Source organism: Rhincodon typus, chromosome 23 (assembly GCF_021869965.1).
Source record: "Rhincodon typus isolate 14 chromosome 23, sRhiTyp1.1, whole genome shotgun sequence".
Taxonomy (NCBI): Eukaryota; Metazoa; Chordata; class Chondrichthyes; order Orectolobiformes; family Rhincodontidae; genus Rhincodon; species Rhincodon typus.
Window position 1 is genome coordinate 11,158,236 of NC_063354.1, and position 21,648 is coordinate 11,179,883.

Sequence of the window (21,648 nt, forward strand, 5' to 3'; positions counted from 1 at the left end):
ATATTATTGCATTCGAGAAGATGTGTGTGTATAAGTGATGATCTATATAGAGTATTACATTTTGGAATCAAAATATAATATATACATTTTTTTCTATAATTACGGAAAGCTGGTGCAGTATAGCTCCCCCTTATACTCTCCACTTTAGTTCATTGGCAAATTCTCATCTGTATCTTTTTCCCGCTCTTTATGAAAGTTTGTACTCATTTTAACTTTCAGGCTTCACTAGACTTTCGACATGTGGTTTCATCATCCATTTGATCAATAAAGAATGTACAAACATAGGCTGTAGCCATGTCAATTATTTCTTTACCCCGAAAACATTGCTTGTTCACTTCCCAGACTTAAATCCCTTAAATTCTCCCTTTGATAACAAGTTGGCAATGGCCTCTTGCTGCATCTCTAATTCATCCCTTTTCTAGTCACTTTTTGCAGTTACAAGAATGCTAGTAAGAGGCCTTTCAGTCAGGAAGAGGCTTCTATGTTCAAGCAAAAATGTTTTCTCTCTTCTCTGGTTTGTTTTCTTCAATATTTTTAAATGTCCGTTTTTCCTGATCCCGTCAGATCAAAATTTATTTAATTCTTTGCAAGCAATATTGCTTCTATGTTTTTGAACCTTTGATTTTTTTTTCTGTCCAATCATGTGGAAGTTGTAAATAGCCTTCTCAACCGAGTCCAGTAAGCACTATTTCTGCAGTTTTATTCAGAGACCAAACACTGACAAGTAAGGTTGACCATTTTTCTGACTCTTCCACTCACTGGGCTTTGCTTCAACTCAAATAATTTTCACAAAGTAAGCTATCACCCTCTCTCTCTTGGCCTGCAAGGGGATTCCTCGGTCACTATTTAATCCAATTGGGTACTGATGAACTATTTCAAACTTCATGGGTTCTATTAACCTTGTAGAGTTTTTGTACCTTTTTCATCTGTCTGCAATTCTATAGGTTCTTGCCGAAATTGTTCAGTCTGTTAAGCCTCCTTGGCCTGATCTTGAGTTAACATCTTCTAATTTGTGAGGAAATTTCCTAGCATGACAAATTTCAGATTACATGCACTATCACTAGTTGATTAATGATTGAGTTCACTGTACAAGTGAATTTTCACTAATGGCAGCTTAACACCCTCTCCAGTTAGTTCTCTGCCTAACATTCTGGAATTTGTCCTGCTTCTGTATGGGAAATCCTCAATCCTGACTGCAAACAACTAATTTTCCAGGGTATGGTGAATTCCTTACTAGGCTGTTTGGAACCACTATGGGCCATTTCCCCTTCATATACAAAATCCTGAAAGCTTTCAGTGCCTTCCTTACAGCTTACACAAAGCATGAGGACTTCAGTGACTGCAGACACAAATTGCGTTGAAAGATTTCCTGTGGATTTTCTTGTATATCTAAGAATTATTTTATATGGTGTGTTTTTCTACAATTAAATTGGCAAAGCATACCTGCAGATTAGCCTTCTACAAATTTTCTTCTAAAAGTTGGAGATTATTTTCTTCTGTTTCTCCCCATTCTCCTTTCCCTAAGTACATAGTTTCTTTTACTGCTGATCCAGGCTATTTGACCTGCTGTGATTCGGAGTTCTGACTCAGTTCAAAATCCTTGTCTTTTATGTCAGCTGCATTTGCTGAGGTTGTTTGTTTCTCAGGTGCATTCCAGTATTGTAAAGGAGACATTTTTTGTACCTCTCTAATAAAGATTGTACCATCATGGTCTGTCGATTCTTTCAAATTCCAGATACATTTGTGTAGGTTTCTTTTGTGAATTTCACAATCTGACAATATGTGTCTCTCATGTGCTCATAGGTACTAAGAATTGTATCCTCAGGCTATTTGTAATAGCTGTCCCATCAGGGGACTGGGTGAACTAGATCTTTGGCTTTTCCTGTTAACTTGGCCCGGATCATCAGTGCCACATTCCCTCTGGCACAAATGTAACTGATATGTTACCTTTTCAAATGCTGGAAAGGAGGATCGTTTCCTTTTGAATATGGGGACAAATTTGGAGAATCTTAGGACTTTGAGGCCTAGCTCAAGTTTGCAGAGGTTTTAGGCAGAGTGAGATTTTCCTTGGCAGCTTCAAACTGATCTGCATGCTTGCAGCACCAACTCCAACTTTCACAGTTAAATATTCCTGTCCACCTGAGGCTCTTTTTCTCTGGATCATCCTTTTGCTGTCTGAGCTTAGAGTTCTTCCTTCTTTTCTGTAAATGGTCATGTCTCCTTCTCTTCCTGAGCTTGTGCTCCTAGCCCACTCTTTTTCAGTCTTTAAACTCTACTTGGGCTAAAGTAACCTAATCTGGTTCTATTTCTGCTTCTGCTATCTATTATGACTCTGGACTAAATGCAACAAGTTCAACTAGCATTCTCAAGAGATCATGCCTCTTTCACTAGAGATCTAAATGCTACCTATTTAGTTTGGCGTTTAAACATTCATTGTCTAATGACACTAACCTATGAATTTAAACCTTCCTGATTCAAAAACTTTTGTGTCTAAAGTCACCAACTTAAGTTACTGTTAGTACTGTTGAAAACAAAACTTGCTACTGTAACTTCTAGTTTCGCTTCAAAGTTCCAGATATTGCAATGGCCAGATAGTTGATGGAGCAGCATAGACTGGAAGTGCACATTTGGACCATGCAGAATCCATGGCACAGCTGATTATGTTGGAATTGCCTAGGAAAGTGAAATTTCTAATGGGCAATTCCCTTTCTTGAACCCTCTGAAAAGTCACCTGAATTTGAAGACTTCACAAGTTTCTAAGTCAGTTAAGCATAGTACATACTTGCTCATGAAAGGTTAGAAGTTTGAAATCTTTCTCTAACTCTTGGGGAGCTATTAAACTGTCCCTTAATTTACCAATGATCCCATCCTCATTGTTCTATCTCCTGACACCCCACCCTCAAAAATTGGACCACATTAAGCCATCCCCTACCCACTCATGACCAAACTTAATCATCTTTTCTCCTGCGAACTCGATGATGCCAGACCCAACACTTGACTTGACCCAACAACCATACTTCATGACCTAAATCAACATAGTTCTCCTTACTATTCTTTTCTAAAGCACCTTGGGACTTCTTTGTGTGTTAAAGGTAATATGCACAAAGTACAAGTTGATATTGTCATTATCCCTTTCCTAAATTTTTCCATTCTAGCGTCTCATTTTATAAGGGCAGCTATCCTCAGGCACTGTATAGGTCTGGATAATAAATATTATCTGCTGGAGGCAAGGGAGCCAGGCAATCAAAATCAAGCCTGATCCTATTCTCTATTAGTGAGGTGGTCTCCATCTTGTGGTGGTCAACAAGTTTCTTTCTCCTCGCACCAGACTCATGGGTGATTAGAAACCGCTCCACTTTGCCAGTTTTATGTTTCCCTTTTTACCTCTCATCCTTTATCTACTCACATGACCTGTGTTCAATAAATATTGTTCACTTTTATGTCTCCATTTTCCTCTTGTTCCTTATCACTCTTTAACGATTCCCTGTAAAGTCCCTAAGCACATCTCGGTTCATTTTATTTCTTCTCTTCTTCTTTGTTCTTCTTTCCCTTCTAAGTGCTTTTTTTTTTGTAAAATGTTGCTTGTTTGGATTTTTAAGAAGTGTCCAAGATCTGTTTTATTATAAAAACCAAAAGAACTGCAGATGTTGTACATCAGGAACAAAAACAGAAGTTGCTGGGAAAACTCAGCAGGCCTGGCAGCATCTATGAAGAAAAAAATCAGAGTTAACGTTTCGGGTCCGGTCACCCTTCCTCAGAACGGCTTCATTATACATGCTACTTGGTCTGCACCAGCACTTTTTGTGTATTTTCACGGTTCCAGTCTGTGTAACATTTTACTTCATGTTTGATCTAATTCTACAGTGTATATGTAATGGTCATCAAGCAATTTGATCCAGAAAATCTAACTGAATTTTCTTCTCCTGGGTCAGAGATATCAGGGCACAAAGTCAACAATGACAAGCCAATTAGCAGGGCAACAGCTTATCCCCAAATTCTTTAAGCCTTTTATGCAGCCCAGGTGTTAACCCGAAATGAATCAAGGCCTTATGTCCATATTAGACAAATTCCAACTAGTTTTCAGGTGCTACATGATCTGATAGTATTACCGGAGATCACTGAAAAAATCAGCAGATAAGTTTGTTTTAATTTATTGTGATATGGAGCCAGAGGACCAGGGGACATATTCTTACCTCCACATCAAAACTCCACTCATTGCTTTTCCCTCTTCAGACATTTAGAAGGGTTGGACTGGTAAGCAACATCAGGATGTGTGATTTGTGCTTGCAGCTCATTGCATTAATTTAAGTAATGCCCAACGATAAATTTGGGATGGTCCTTAGCCGTGACATTGTAACATGTCTTGTTTTGGATACTAACAAATGAAGACTCCACTGAGCATCTATTTGTAGAATGCCACTAGAGTTTCAGTAAAAATAACTTACTCAGATAAGCAATTAGAACCTACAATTTCTTGACCATGTATGACACAGTACTATAGGAAGACAATAAATGATTACTTATAAGAATGTGTATTGTTTTCTCAAGTACCTGGAGTGGTAAGTCAGAATCCAACTCAAATGGGGGTACCTTGTCTGTCCAGGGCATAAATCTCTTTGATTCTGAATCAATGTAATAGTCAAAGACAGTACCTTGGGATGGGAACTTGACAGATTTAAATTCATTCACCCACCATTTGCTGAATTCTACACGATAATCCACAAGCTGGAAAAAAAATTGTCCATTTGAAAGAAACATATATTTTATAGTTTTCAGTAAACGCACAGATTACTAGACTGATCAAACAATCAAAACCCAAGAAAATTATAGATATCTCGCGAATCAGTTTTATATTTTTTATAGTACATAGGAGCAATAATACAAAGCATTAAATTTTAAATAATATTACAGACAGCATGAAGATTTCTTCCATTTTAAAAAATTAAGTTCAACCATTAACACATGCAGGAATTGTTGGCATCTTACATAGGATTAACAAGAAAGAGTTCTGTCGTGATCGTAACGAGGTAAGTCAGGTCAATCACACAGAATGAGAGTTCCCTGATTGGGGAAGTTAATCTGATCCAATCAGGGAGCCCTGGCTGACAGATAAAAATTGGTGTGAGAGAGATTCTTTTCACTCTGAGAGCTGGCTCTGAGGAATTTGGATCAGTGTCAAGGACTCTCCACGTGTAAATAAATGGTGATGGGATTCTAGCTTCTGTGAAGTTATTTCAGTGGCAATAAGAGAAAAGCATGCTTCTGAAGAAATTAACTTGCAATAATCGTCTTTGAGTTAGGGTAAGCATTTCTGGCATCATGTCATTGTTTGGGAAGTTTGACTCATTCAATCCTGCCGTCAAAAACTGGGCCCAGTATGTGGAAAGAAGCCATTTCCTTTTTCCAGGCAAATGACATTGGGGCAGATGAAAAACAATAAATAATTCTGCTAAAAAGCTGTGGATCCACAAGTGATTATTAGGGGCCGAACTTTTCCTGAGGCATCAGATAGTAAAGACTTTCAAGAGTTGACATATCATGAACAGAGCAACTCTATATCAGCCCACAGAAAAAACCCCAAAACAAAACCAAGCCTCGACCAAATAGTTAAAATTTTCTTCCAGATCCAGGCTGGCAAGCCATTGTAGTTGCTGCCGATATGTGGACTTGAGACAGCATAAGAGTCCCACTAGACCTAAATGGAATAAGAAAACTCATAGGCTGGTAACCAGGAGAGCGCACACCCTGGAAAGTCCACCTACATCTGGTTTGGAACAGTTAAATTGCTTAGCAACATCCAAATTAGTATCAATCAAAATAAACATCGGGCTAAATGGTCACCAGCTTCTAATGGAGGTCAATACCAGCGCAACAATTTCAGAAATCGCAGAACGAGTTTGTGAAATGGGCAGTACCAGTCATACTGGTTGTGAAATCCAACAGGTTGGTTTGCCTTTGTGGGGATTTTAAACAAACAGTAAACTGCTTGTTGCAGCTCGATAAAAATGCAATCCCTTGCATAGAGGGCAAATACGCAAAGCTGGCAGGGGGGTTGTCATTCACAAAGCTGGACAGGAGCCACATGTATTTGCAATTGTGATCAGATGAGGATTCCCAGAAGTATGCCACAATTAATATCCATAAGGGTTTGTATCAATTTACAAGACTGCCATTTGTGGTGTCATCGGCCTGGACCCTTTTCCAGCAGACAAAGGAGAACATTTTACAACTTTGACCCCAGGTTGCCATTTATTGGATGACGTGCTAATAGCCGAGAAGACCAATAAAGAGCATTTGGAGAACATGGATATATTGTTTAAATGTCTCCCCCAGGCCAGCGTACACCTTAGAAGGGAAAAATATGTGTTCCAGGCATCCAAATGACCTACTTGGCTACAGAGATTACAAGACCAGGTTACACGTGTTGAAAGATAAAGTGATGGCAAACAAAGGACCCCCAGCTCCCACATCTGTACCTTTGCTTAGGTCTTGCCTTGGGCTGATGAATTATTACGGAAAGTTCATACATAACATGGCCTCCATCCTGGCGCCTTTGCATCAACTCAGTAAAAAGGGTCAGTCTTGGAAATAGCTTTCAGGAAAGTGAAGAAACAGCTATCATCCTCTACGGTGTTGGCACACTATGATCCCAAGTGAGACTTAGTATTGATATGCGATGCCTCCCCATATAACGTTGGAGTAGTATTAGCTCACAGGTAGCCCAATGGAGAGAAACACCCAACAGCCCATGCAGCCAGGATTTTGGCTAATGCAGAGTGTAAAAACGCCCAGATAGAGAAGGAAAGTTTGATAGTGATATTTGGAGACAGGAAGTTGCACCAATACCTTTACAGATGCAAATTTGTAATAATAACAAACCACAAACCCCTACTTGGTCTACTTAAAGACGAAAAGGCTGTGCTGCTCATAGCTTCAGGCTGAATTCAGTTGTGGGCTCTAAGTGCATATTCCCACAAGTTGGAACACTGCCCAGGAGACCAAGTAGCTAATGAGGATGCATTCAGCCACCTCCCACTAACAAATACAGCACCTGTCACTGAAAGAGTCCATAATGGTTTTCGGTTTTCTCGACATATTCCTGTCACAGCTGACAATATGAGACTTTGGATGCAGAAAGATCTGATTCTGGCAAAACTGAAAAAGCTGGTGGTGATGCGGGAAACCAAAGGGCTGTCACAACCAGAACTGAAACCTTTTTGGATTCGGAGAAACCAGATCACAGTAGAGGATGGCATATTATTATGAATTAGAACTAGAATTAATCTTTATTATCACATATACTCAATGAGTACAGTGAAAAGTTTATACGTCGCCAAATACAGTGCCGACTTAGATACAAAGATGCCTAGGCATAGCTTCTTTAGTTACAAGATCTTAGACAACAGAGAAATAAAATGTCCAGCCCTGTAGAAATAAAAGTTCAGTACAAAGGACCATGCTGGCACCGAGCTATTATGGGGAGCAAGAATGAATGTCCCAAACAAAGGTGGCCAACAGATACTGGCCGAACTCCACCAGGGTCATCCAGGGGTTTCCAAAATGAAGATGTTGACAGGAAGTTACGCTTGGTGGCCAGGATTGGATGCAGACATAGTTGCATTGATGGGGCAGTGTACACTCTGCCAACATAGACAAAAATTACCACCAGCCGCTCTCCCAAAATCATGGGAATAGCAACAATGCCAGTCCTTTCAAGGGCTCAATGTTCTTGGTAATTATGGATGTCCGCTCAAAGTGGCTGACGATGCATAGAGTTTATTCATCAAACACAGGGCCAATGATAGAAATACTGTGGGCATATTTTAAAATGCATGGACTCCTGGAAGTATTGGGGACATATAACAGACCATTCCTTCCCAGCAGGGAATTTGCGTATTTCATAAAGTTGAAAGATATTCATCATAACAAGGACAGCTCCATACCATCCATCATCCAATGGTCTGGCAGAAAGAGCAGTCCAAGCTTCGAAGGCAGGCTTAAATAAACAGCCTACAGCTTCACTAAGTACCAAACTGTCCCTATTCCTATTTGATTATAGGATCACCCTTCATGCAACTACAGGAATAGCTCCAATAGAATTGCTGATGGGGAGAAGGCTCTGCACGAGGTTAAATCTGATCTTCCCACATCTGGGGTAAGGATGATGAAACAGCATTAAGAACACCAATAGTGGACACAAGACACCCCTAAGCGAGAGATACAGTTTACTTCGGGGACAAAGTTTTCATGCTGGAACTTATGGGGAAGAGACATGATTGACACGCGGTCAGGTCCGGTGATGTATAAAGTTCGGTTAGGTTAAACGGTCCTGAACAAGTGCGTGGACTGTATAAAAGCTGCAAATTTGCAAACAGTGGGTGGGCAAAACATTCCTGGCTCCTTGAATGCCTGTCTGACTGTTCCAGAACCCATGGATTCTCCCTCTCCATTAAACATTGAACGTAACTTAGAATCTGAGATGGATACGGTGGATATCATTGCCTCGACACCTTTGCCGCCTGAAGAAGAGAATGAATCTCTTCCGAGACACTCCAGGCATAACAGGCAAGCTACTATACGTTACATACTCCTAGTATCAGAGACACAGTTGGAGGAACCTGACTTGGTGCTAAAACACCCCAGAAAGAGCTACAAAAAAAACTGGCCCATGTTCTCAGACTCAGAGGGGGAGGAATGTAGTGATTGTAATGAGTTCCCTGATTGGTGTTGTTAATCGGGTTTAAACAGGATCGTCAGATATCACTCTGAAAGCTGGCTCTGAAGAATCTGGATCATTGTCGAGGACTCTCCACACGTAAATAAAGGGTAACTTGATGATTTGATACTGGCTTGTGTGGAGTTATTTCATGCTCTCTTTTTGAAAATTTGCGAATGCACAAGGCTGGCAAGATTTGAAAGGTAGGCCTTTGTACACTTTGCACTGAACTGAATTCATAGGAGCAAAAATGTTGTCAACGTATAAAGTAATGCACTAGCCCCTTTAGATTGCACTAAAATTACCTTAATTAAAACAATAGGGCCCTGTTGTTGAACAGAGAGACTGAGGGGTTCAGGTACATAGTTCTTTGAAAGTTGCATCCCGGCAGACAGGATGGTTAAGAAGGCATTTAGCATGCTTGTCCTCATTGCTCAGACCATTGCGTATCAGAGGTGAATGTCATTTTGACATTGTACGGGGCATTGCTGAGGCCACTTTTGGAGTACAGTGTATAGTTCTGAATGCCCTGCTACAGGAAGGATATCATTAAATTGGAGAGAGTTCAAAAAAGATTTATCAGGATATTGCTGGGACTGGAGGGTTTGATTTATGAGGATAGGCTGGATAGGCTGCATAGGCTGGGACTTCTTTCACTGGCACATAGGAGGTTGAGGAGAGACCTTATCGAGGTTTATAAAATCTTGAGGGGCACAGATAAGGTGAATAGCAAAGGCTTTTCTCTACAGTGGGGTAGTTCAAAACAAGGGGGCATATTTTTAAGTTAAGAAAAAGATTTAAAAGGGACCTGAAGGGCAACTTTTTCACACAGAGGGTGGTGCATGTATAGAATGAACAGCCAGGGGAAGTGGTAGATGCAGCTACAGTTCCAAAATTTAAAAGACATGTGGGTAGGTAAATGAATAGGAAAGGTTTAGAGGGATATGGGCCAAACACAGGCAAGTGGGGCTAGCTTAGTTTGGGAAACTTGGTTGGCATGGACAAGTTGGACTGAAGACTGTTTCCATGCTGTGTTACCCTATGACCCTATGGTTTCACAATTAATTCCCTATTATATCTTTAGTACAGTCCTCACTGGCTGTACACCCACATAAAAATCTCTACTCATGCTATGGCGTTCCGACCTGGCAACCTAAAATGTCAGGTGAATCCTTGTGCAAGACTCTCGAAATGTGAGTTCTCCCCTTTATTGGGGGTATGACATGAAGAGTATTGAAACATGGTCCTGTCAATCTTAGGTAAAGTCAGTTTGTGGACTCCTAGGCTGTGTGTAATTTTTTTGAGGAGTCCATGTTTCACATTTATACAGGCTATGCGAAAATGCTGCCCCTGTTTTATTCTTTGAAGGGCCTGCTACACAGTACTTAGCTGCATTTCAGCTTTACATTTTTGATCTTTGTCTGCATGATGCAAAAAAGGGGCAGGCAGATTAGAAGAATCCCTTGTGTATCTTCTTCTGAGCCTGGCCATGGTGGCCATTAACTGGGCTAGGTAATAGACTACGCAGGGGTTCTTTAGACTTGACTCCCTGCCTGTCTGCCATGGTAAGTCTGGGTCCCTCCAGAACAGGAGCACACAGTGTCTGCTGGTACACTTAAGGCAAACTTCGACCAGTGGGCTGCAGAAATGACATTTCAGTTTAATGTAACTTCTCTGTGTTGATGTGACTTTTGCTACTGTGCTCCACTAAGGAGTCATCACAATTTAATTTAAAGAACAATGAAACTGTGAGACCAACGTTGACCAGTCAAAACCCATCTACTTGACAGAGATAAAATTGGGCTCAGATAATATTTGTCAGCAAAAAGACAAAGTACTTATTTCTCGATCATGCAATTTGTTCCTGAAACACGAAAGAACTTTTGTTGGCACACTTACAGCAATAAGAAGCCCTTGATGTGAAAGAATTACAAATGATTCAATTTAATTGATATCCTGATGGTTGTTGATCACAAATGCAGATTAATGCAGTTGATACACATGATAGCCTGGCATAAGGTTGAGACAAAATCTCAGAACTCCCTCTCTAACAACAATGGGTGTTGGGCACCACTGCAGCAGTTCAAGGAAATGGCTTACCACAATTTCCTAAGGGCAATTAGGGTCAGGGAATAAATCCTGACCCTGTTGATACCCACATCATGTGAATAAATGAGAAAAAAGCTCATAGCTGGATAAATCGTATGGCGTCCTTAGAAAGATACTTGCTTTCTGCAAACTTGTACAGCAGGTTGTCTGTTCAGGAAGCAATTAGGGAAACAACTAAGAGGAGTCAACCAGTCATTTTCAACATCAGCAGTGTCCTCCAAAAAGAACAATGAATCACCTCATATGAGCAGCTCTTTTCTGAATTGCTGCACTTCACATTCCCCTTTCCATCATACAACACTCTTAAAAGATCATAGAGAATATGTTCAAAATAGTTGATGAGCCAGACGCACCGAAGGCAGTTGGCCAGAAATGCCATGCATCAGCATAGCTATAGCAGATAGGGTTGAGAAACATACAATGAACTAATCCTCTAGCTTCAGCTTGAGGAATATTTTACTTTCAGCTCTTATGCCAACAAGTAAAGCAGCAACTACATAACTGTAAAAATCACAAAATGGTAATCTGACAATGCTAAAAAATGAAATAGCAAACACTATAGAATTTTTAAGAAGTGAAATTCTCTTCAAAACCACAAGAAATTAGCATGGTTGTGTTGGCTTTTGGAATAAATGTAAGTTTAATGTTCAAATCAATCTGAATCTGAATTTTAAGAGCCAGAATGATAAAGGAAATCTAATCAGTTTTGTGGCAGCTGGGATGGAAGTTTGTGCTGTTCTTGAGAGTGCAATTAGTAGTACAGTACTTGAGTACTGCTGAAAAGGACACATTTTTATCAAAGCCTCTCAGCTTATACTCATTAGGACTTTTGCAAAAATACCAAAATATGAGGGAATAACATTTTCCATCATGTGGAATGAAAGTGATGATTGTTTGTTGACAATAGTATACATGCAGAAGAATCTGATTCACATTGAAAGTACAAAAACACAAAAAAAAACACTCAAACTTCGCTTTAAACAGAGACACAAAATAAAACTTGTCAAGCCTTACCTGATCTTGGAACATAGTACCTCCAAAACCCCAAACACAAGTAAACACAAAGTACAATTCATAGAGTTCTTTGGGAGAGTCAGCGGGTGTATTAATTGGGGTCAGAAGACATTCCATCAAATGGAGTACTGTCTGTACCATGGTGATCTCTGGAATTGGAGTAATCATTTTAAATCCTGTACGTAACTTTTCAAGGCAGGTAGGCAAGTATTTATCAAATAATATCAGAAGATTTGCCTTTTCTGATTGTACTTCACGGCTCTCAATCCAGCTGGCTACAACACTGGAGGAGAAAAGGAAAAAATAATTTATTTAATAATGTAATACACCAAGTACATAAAATAAACATTTTTTTGAGTTTGACATTCCCAAGTATATTTTTGTTTTCACTATCTTCTGCTAATGATGCCAGATATTGGGTTAAAAATGCTATTATGCAGTGCTCCAAAATCAGTCACTAATTGGCCTAGCGTGTTCTGAATATGGTAGGCAGGAAGTACACAACTATTTCCATCCTGAAGAGACCTGCCATAGTAGATACTGTAATCACACTCACGTCAAGAGTACAATTATAATTGTTTAAAAGATTTAATATTGTACTTAAATAAAGGTTGTAACCTTCTTGAAGGATATATTTTTAAAAAGTTTGATCAACCCTGTTCTTCATTCACTATGTGCTAAACATACACAGAGAATGTATGCTTAATTAGTGAGACATATAATAGCTTTAACCATCCCTGCAGCAGTAAAAGGAAAAGATGATACAATAGGAAGTGGAGAAGGAGGAGGTTGTCACAACACTAAAGTGATGTGCCTCTCAGGGATCATCACCTTGGATTAAAGTCACCCATCACCATCACCATCTGTCCATAGTCCATATTAATGGCACTTGCAACAACATCCAATTGTCTAATCACTAAATCTGTACGGATCTTGCTCTCGCTTTTCTACAAAAAATAAACACTAATCCTAAATTCAGAACAAAAAATTTATAAACCAATTCAAATACATCTTTTCAAATAGTCAACATGAATAATTACTACTTGCTCCTGTGTCAGGCATTAGTGCTTGACTCATTTATTTTTCCTATTCATTTGTGGGATATGGGCGTCGCTGGCTGGCCAGCATTTCTTGCCCATCCCTAGCTGCCCTTGAGAAGGTGGTGGTGAGCTACCTTTTTGAACTGCTGCAGTCCTTTGCTGTGGGTTGACCCATAATGCTATCAGGAAGGGAATTCCAGGATTTTGACCCAGTGACAGTGAAGGAACGGCAATATATTTCCAAGTGAGGACGGTGAGTTGCTTGGAGGGGAACTTGGGGATGGTGGTGTTCCCATATGTCTGCTGCCCTTTTCCTTCTACACGGAAGTGGTCATGGGTTTAGAAGGTGCTGTCTGAAGATCTTTGGTCAATTTCTGTAGTGCATCTTATAGATAGTACACACCGCTGCTGCTAAGCATCAGTGGTGGAGGGAGTGGATGCTTGTGAATGTAGTGCCAATCAAGCGGGCTGCTTTGTCCTGGATAGTGTCAAGCTTCTTGAGTGTCGTTGGGGCTGCACTCATCCAGGTAAGTGGGGAGTATTCCATCACACTCCTAACTTGTGCCTTGTAGATGGTGGACAGGCTTTGACGAGTCAGGAGGTGAGTTACTTGCTGCAGAATTCCCAGCTTCTGGCCTGCTCTTGGAGCCGCTGTGTTTATGTGGTGAGTAGTTGAGTCTCTAGTCAATGACAACACACAGGATGTTGATAGTGGGGGATTCAGTGATGGTAACACCATTGAATGTCAAGGGACAGTGGTTAGATTGTCGCATATTGGTGATGGTCATAGCCTGGCATTGTGTGGCGCAAATGTTATTTGCCACTTGTCAGCCCAAGCCTGGATATTGTCCAGATCTTGTTGCATTTGAACATGGTCTGCTTCAGTATCCGAGGAGTCACGAATGATGCTGAACATTGTGCAATTATCGGCGAACATCCTCACTTCTGACCTTATGATAGAGGGAAGGTCATTGATGAAGCAGCTGAAGATGTTTTGGCCTCGTACTCTAACCTGAGGAACTCCTGCAGAGATGTCCTGGAGCTGAGATGATTGACATCCATCAACCACGACAATCTTCCTATGTGTCAGATATGACTCCAACCACCTGAGAATTTGCCCCCAATACCCATTGATTCCAGTCTTGCTAGTGCTCCTTGATGCCACGCTTAGTCTAATGCAGCCTTGATATCAAGGGCTGTCACTCTCATCTCACCTCTGGAATTCAGCTCTTCTGTCCATGTTTGAACCAAGGCTGTAATGAGGACTGGAGCTGAGTGGCCCTGGCAGAACCCAAACTGGACATCTCTCAGCAGGTTATTTCTGAGCGGGTGCTGCGTGATAGCACTGTTGATAACACCTTCCATCACTTTACTGATGATTGAGAGTGGACTGATGGGGCGATAGTTGGCCGGGTTGGATTTGTCCTGCTTTTTATGTACAGGACATACTTGGGCAATTTTCCATTGTCAGGTAGATACCAATGTTATAACTGTACTGGAACAGCTTGGCTAAGGGAGCGGCAAGTTCTGGAGCACAAGTCTTCAGCACTGTTGTCCGAATGTTGTCAGGGCCCATGGCCTTTTCAGTATCCAGCGTCTCCAACCATTTCTTGATATCATATGGAGTGAATTAAATTGGCCGAAGACTGGTATCTGTAATGCTGGGGACCACTGGAGGAGGCCAAGATGGATCATCTACTTGGGACTTCTGGCTGAAGATGTCTGCGAATGCTTCAGCCTTAACTTTTGTACTGATGTGCTGAGCTCTTCCATCATTGAGGATGGGGATATTTGTGGAGTGTCCTCCTCCAGTGAGTTGTTTAATTATCCACCACCATTCACAACTGAAAGTGGCAGGACTGCAGAGCTTAGATCTGATCCGTTGGTTGTGGGATCACTTAGCTCTGTCTATCACTTTCTGCTTTCGCTGTTTGGCATGAAAGTAATTTGGTGGCTTCACCAGGTTGACACTTCATCTTCAGGTATGCCTGGTGCTGCTCCTGGCATGCCCTCCTGACTCTCCATTGAACCAGGGTTGATCCCCTGGTGTGATGCCAATGGTTGAGTGGGGGATATGCCAGGCCATGAGGTTATAGATTGTGCTAGAGTACAATTCTGCTGCTGTTGACGGCCCACAACACCTCATGGATAATCAGTCTTGAGTTGCTAGGTCTGTGCGAAGTCTGTCCCACTTAGCACAGTGATAATGCCACACAACACGATGGAAGTTATTCTCAATGTCAAGGCGGGACATCGTCGCCACAAGAACTGTGCAATGGTCACCCTCACCGATACTGTCATGGATAGATGCAACTGCAGCCGACAGATATATTTGGGCGGTTGCTTTACCCAGAACACTACTTAGGTAGTGTCTCCCACCCATCCTCCTCCTCGAACCTAAAAAAAAGGTTCTGAGTGCCAATTTGGTAAGGTTACTAGTTTCTTTTTTCAGAATTCAGAACAGTGGGAATGGATGTTAGGGCAGTTGCATGATCGTCCTGTAGAATGTGGGAGGTAAGGGTCACCACTAGCGTCCCCACTGACTTCATCTGCGGGAAGTGCACCCAACTCCAGCTCCTCAGAAACCGCGTTAGGGAACTGGAGCTGGAGCTGGATGAACTTCGGATCATTTGGGAGGCTGAGGCGGTAATTGAGAGGAGTTACAGGGAGGTAGTCACACCTCAGGTACAGGAGAAAGGTAGATGGGTTACAGTCAGGGGACGGAAAGGGAACAGGCAGACAGTGCAGGGATCCCCTGTGGCCGTTACCCTCAATAACAAGTATACCATTTTGGATACTGTTGCGGGGGGGACTTACCAGGGGTAAGCCATGGGGTACAGGTCTCTGGCACAGACTCTGTCCCTGTTGCTCAGAAGGGAAGGGGGGAGAGGAGGAGAGCATTAGTCATTGGGGACTCCATAGTTAGGGGGACAGATAGGAGATTCTGTGGGAACGAGAGAGACTCGCGGTTGGTGTGTTGCCTCCCAGGTGCCAGGGTCCGTGATGTCTCAGATCGTGTTTTCGGGATCCTTAAGGGGGAGGTGGAGCAGCCCCAAGTCATGGTCCACATAGGCACCAACGACATAGGTAGGAAAAGGGATGGGGATGTGAGGCAGAAATTCAAGGAGCTAGGGTGGAAGCTTAGAGCTAGAACAAACAGAGTTGTTATCTCTGATTTGTTACCCGTGCCACGTGCTAGCGTGGCGAGGAATAGGGAGAGAGAGCAGTTGAACATGTGGCTACAGGGATGGTGCAGGAGGGAGGGATTCAGATACCTGGATAATTGGGGCTCATTCTGGGGTAGGTGGGACCTCTACAAACGGGATGGTCTACACCTGAACCAGAGGGGTACCAATATCCTGGGGGGGAAATTTGCTAATGCTCTTCGGGAGGGTTTAAACTAATTCAGCAGGGGGATGGGAACCTGAATTGTAGCTCCAGTGTACAGGAGGTTGAGAGTAGTGAGGTCATGAATAAGGTTTCAAGGTTGCAGGAGTGTACCGGCAGGCAGGAAGGTGGTTTGAAGTGTGTCTACTTCAACGCCAGGAGCATCCGGAATAAGGTGGATGAACTTGCAGCATAGGTTGGTACCTGGGACTTCGATGTTGTCGCCATTTCGGAGACATGGATAGAGCAGAGACAGGAATGGTTGTTGCAGGTTCCAGGGTTTAGATGTTTCAGTAAGTTCAGGGAAGGTGGTAAAAGAGGGGGAGGTGTGGCATTGTTAGTCAAGGACAGTATTACGGTGGCAGAAAGGACGTTTGATGAGGACTCATCTACTGAGGTAGTATGGGCTGAGGTTAGAAACAGGAAAGGAGAGGTCACCCTGTTGGGAGTTTTCTATAGGCCTCTGAAAAGTTCCAGAGATGTAGAGGAAAGGATTGCAAAGATGATTCTGGATAGGAGCGTAAGTAACAGGGTAGTTGTTATGGGGGACTTTAACTTTCCAAATATTGACTGGAAACGCTATAGTTCGAGTACTTTAGATGGGTCAGTTTATGTCCAACGTGTGCAGGAGGGTTTCCTGACACAGTATGTAGACAGGCCAACAAGAGGCGAGGTCACATTGGATTTGGTACTGGGTAATGAACCAGGCCAGGTGTTAGATTTGGAGGTAGGTGAGCACTTTGGTGATAGTGACCACAATTCGGTTACGTTTACTTTAGCGATGGAAAGGGATAGGTATATACCACAGAGCAAGAGTTATAGCTGGGGGAAAGGCAATTATGAGGCGATTAGGCAAGATTTAGGATGCATAGGATGGAGAAGGAAACTGCAGGGGCTGGGCACAATTGAAATGTGGAGCTTGTTCAAGGAACAGCTACTGCGTGTCTTTGATAAGTATGTACCTGTCAGGCAGGGAGGAAGTGGTCGAGCGAGGGAACCATGGTTTACTAAAGAAGTTGAATCTCTTGTCAAGAGGAAGAAGGAGGCTTATGTAGAGATGAGGCGTGAAGGCTCAGCTAGGGCGCTTGAGAGTTACAAGTTAGCTAGGAAGGACCTAAAGAGAGAGCTAAGAAGAGCCAGGAGGGGACATGAGAAGCCTTTAGCAGGTAGGATCAAGGAAAATCCTAAAGCTTTCTATAGGTATGTCAGGAATAAAAGAATGACTAGAGTAAGATTAGGGCCAGTCAAGGACAGTAGTGGGAAGTTGTGCATGGAGTCCGAAGAGATAAGAGAGGCGCTAAATGAATATTTTTCGTCAGTATTCACACAGGAAAAAGACAATGTTGTCGAGGAGAATACTGAGATACAGACTATTAGACTCGACGGGATTGAGGTTCATAAGGAGGAGGTGTTAGCAATTCTGGAAGGTGTGAAAATAGATAAGTCCCCTGGGCCAGATGGGATTTATCCTGGGATTCTCTGGGAAGCTGGAGAGGAGATTGCAGAGCCTTTGGCTTTGATCTTTATGTCGTCATTGTCTTCAGGAATAGTGCCAGAAGACTGGAGACTAGCAAAACGTTGACCCCTTGTTCAAGAAGGGGGTAGAGACAACCCTGGTAATTATAGACCAGTGAGCCTTACTTCGGTTGTGGGTAAAGTGTTGGAAAGGATTATAAGAGATCGGATTTATAATCATCTAGAAAGGAATAATTTGATTAGGGATAGTCAACACGATTTTGTGAAGGGTAGGTCGTGCCTCACAAACCTTATTGAGTTCTTTGAGAAGGTGACCAAACAGGTGGATGAGGGTAAAGCGGTTGATGTGGTATATATGGATTTTAGTAAAGCGTTTGATAAGGTTCCCCATGGTAGGCTATTGCAGAAAATACGGAGGCATGGGATTGAGGGTGATTTAGCGGTTTGGATCAGAAATTGGCTAGCTATAAGAAGACAGAGGGTGGTGGTTGATGGGAAATGTTCATCCTGGAGTTCAGTTACTAGTGGTGTACCTCAAGGATCTGTTTTGGGGCCACTGCTGTTTGTCATTTTAGTAAATTTGCGGATGACACCAAACTCGGTGGAGTTGTGGATAGTGCGGAAGGATGTTGCAGGTTACAGAGGGACATAGATAAGCTGCAGAGCTGGGCTGAGAGATGGCAAATGGAGTTTAATGCGGAAAAGTGTGAGGTGATTCATTTTGGAAGGAGTAACAGGAATACAGAGTACTGGGCTAATGGTAAGATTCTTGGTAGTGTGGATGAGCAGAGAGATCTCAGTGTCCATGTGCATAGATCACTGAAAGTTGCCACCCAGGTTGATAGCGTTGTTAAGAAGGCGTGCGGTGTGTTAGGTTTTATTGGTAGAGGGATTGAGTTTCGGAGCCATGAGGTCATGTTGCAGCTGTACAAAACTCTGGTGCGGCCGCACTTGGAGTATTGCGCACAGTTCTGGTCACCGCATTATAGGAAGGATCTGGAAGCATTGGAAAGGGTGCAGAGGAGATTTACCAGGATGTTGCCTAGTATGGAGGGAAGGTCTTATGAGGAAAGGCTGAGGGACTTGAGGCTGTTTTTGTTAGAGAGAAGAAGGTTAAGAGGTGACTTAATAGAGACATACAAGATGATCAGAGGATTAGATAGGGTGGACAGTGGGAGCCTTTTTCCTCAGATGGTGATGGCTAGCACGAGGGGACATAGCTTTAAATTGAGGGGTGATAGATATAGGACAGATGTCAGAGGTAGATTCTTTACTCAGAGAGTAGTAAGGGCGTGGAATGCCCTGCCTGCAACAGTAGTAGACTCGCCAACTTTAAGGGCATTTAAATGGTCATTGGATAAACATATGGATGATAATGGAATAGTGTAGGGAGTAGTGTAGTTAGATGGGCTTCAGATTGGTTTCACAGGTCGGCACAACATCGAAGGCCGAAGGGCCTGTACTGCGCTGTAATGTTCTATGTTCTAGATTAGCAAGGATGAGGTCAAGTATGTTTTTCCCTCTTGTACGTTCCTTCACCACCTGCCACAGACCCAGTCTAACAGCTATGTCCTTTAGGATCTGACCAGCTCGATCAGTAGTACTGTTGCTGAGCCACTCTTGGTAGTGGACATTGAAATCCCCCACCAAAGTACATTTTGTGCCCTTGCCACCCTCAGTGCTTCTTCTAAGTACTGTTCAACATGGAGGAGTACTGATTCATCAGCTGAGGGAGGATGGTATGTGGTAATCAGCAGGAGGTTTCCTTGCCCATGTTTAACATGAAGCCATGAGATTTCATGGGGTCTGGAGTCAATGTTGAGGACTCCTACAGCACACTCTCCCGATTGTATACCACTGTGCCACCATCTCTGCTGGGTTTGTCCTGCCGGTGGGACAGGGCATATCCAGTGATGGTGATAGTGGTGTCCGGAACATTGTCTGTAAGGTATGATTCTGTGAATATGACTATGTCAGGCTGTTGCTTAACTAGTCTGTGAGACAGCTCTTCCAATGTTGGCACTAACCCGCAGATGTTAGTGAGGAAGACTTTGCAGGATCGACAAGGCTGTTTCTGCCGTTGTCTTTTCCGGTGCCTAGGTCGATGCCAGGTGATCAGGTTGATGTCGGGTGATCCGCCTGGTTTCATTTCTTTGAGACTTTGTAGCGATTGGTACAACTGAGTGGCTTGCTGGGCCATTTCAGAGTGCAATTGAGAGTCAACCACATTGCTGTGGGTCTGGACTCACATGTAGGCCAGAACAGGTGAGGGTGGCAGATTTCCTTCCACGAAGGACATTCGTGAACCAGATGGGTTTTTTCCGACAATCGGCAATGATTTCATGGTGATCAGTAAATCTTTAATTCCAGACTTTTAAAAAAAATATTGAATTCAAATTCCACCATTTGCTGTGGTGGGATTCAAACCCAGGTCCCCAGAACATTAGCTGGGTTTCCTGGATTAATAGTCTAGCATTAATACCACTAGGCCATCACCTACCCTATTTCGGATGGTTCTTTCTCTAATGTGGTACTCCTACAAAGCATTTTCTCTGTTGATTGGGAGGTTGAATTGTGTTGAAATCCAAGGACATTTCAGATGGCCTTCAAGCAGTTTCGTGATCAAAATCTCCTGAGTACAAACTGTAGTATCTTAGCTTGGACCAAAAGAATTTTACTCAGCTGGCTATGTGCCACTAGAAATGATTTCAGAAGAATTTAAGGCAGACATGCTATAATCTTGAGAGATGATGATGGAAGAAACTGCAAATCAGTGTCTGTAAGGTAAGTAAGGAAGGAGATAGGATGGGTCAATGGATAGAGTGTGTAAACAAATAGGATGGGTGAGATAAGTGGATAAAAGTGTAGTGCATAAGGTGTGTAGGGTGGTACATTGTTAGTGTTGCAAGTGGATAGGTTGATATGTGGAAAGAGTAGCAAGTAGGTAGGGTGGTAGGTGAATGGGGTGGAAGGGTAGCAAGTGAGCTGAAAGTAGGTGGGTAAGGAGGAGTTAGGTTCCTTTGGATTGGTAGTTAGGACAGGAAGTCAGGTGGTGGGGTCTGATCAGGAGAGAGTCAGAGGGTCGGTGGAGTCTCCAGGGTAAGTGATTAGGGGTATCATTGTGCAGTTTATATCAGATATTTTCTGGGGAGAAGGGGAATTGCACATTGAAAGTACAAACTTCCTGGACTATTTCCAACGGAGTTTTTGCATTGGGACATCTGAGGGATCCCAATACATTTTTCCTGGGTAGCTGATTTCCAACTATCCAGACACCAGAAGATATGGGCCATGGTAAAATGTGGCTGTGATTGCAGGAAAACAAAAGCAGAAGAAGGTGAGTCTTTGGGGTAGTTTGAGCCTTATGATCAATGAGACTGAAAGTAACACAACTATGCACAGAGAGTAATAGAACAGTATTCTTACCTTAATGAGGGGAGCCAGTGGAAAAATGGTAATGTCACTAGACAAGTAATCCACAGGCTCAGGCTAATGCTCAGGGGACACAGTTGCTGATGGAATTTAAATTCAATCAATAAATCAGGAATTAAAACCTAGTCTCAGGAATGGTGACCATGAAAACATATCATGAATTGTCTTAAAAATCCATCTGGCTTATTGAGACCCTTGAGGAAGGAACTCTGCCATCCTCACATGGTCTGGTCTACATGTGATTCCAGACCCACAGCAATGTGATTGACACATTGGATTTTGGATCAGCCTGGAGAGCCACTCAGTTCAATAGCAGTTAGGAATGGGCAATAGATGCTTGCTTATGATACCCTTATCCTGTATAAGTGTAAATTAATGAGATCTAATCATTGGAGCAGATTGCATTAGCTGCAATCTCACTATTGGATATTAAATGCTTTCTAAGAACATTGCAACAATCACCTCACACACTCT

General features: G+C 42.4%; 1 protein-coding gene across 1 annotated transcript in view; it reads right to left on the reverse strand.

Annotated features, from left to right (window-relative positions):
• Positions 1 to 21,648, reverse strand: part of LOC109928243 (dynein axonemal heavy chain 17-like) — a 334,316-nt gene that overhangs the window by 135,234 nt on the left and 177,434 nt on the right. Inside the window, exons 28-29 of the mRNA XM_048610756.1 lie at positions 11,840 to 12,122; positions 4,552 to 4,725 (exon numbers count right to left, since the gene is read on the reverse strand). Of these exons, the coding sequence (XP_048466713.1) occupies positions 4,552 to 4,725; positions 11,840 to 12,122 (457 nt within the window). The remainder of the gene's footprint in view (positions 1 to 4,551; positions 4,726 to 11,839; positions 12,123 to 21,648) is intronic.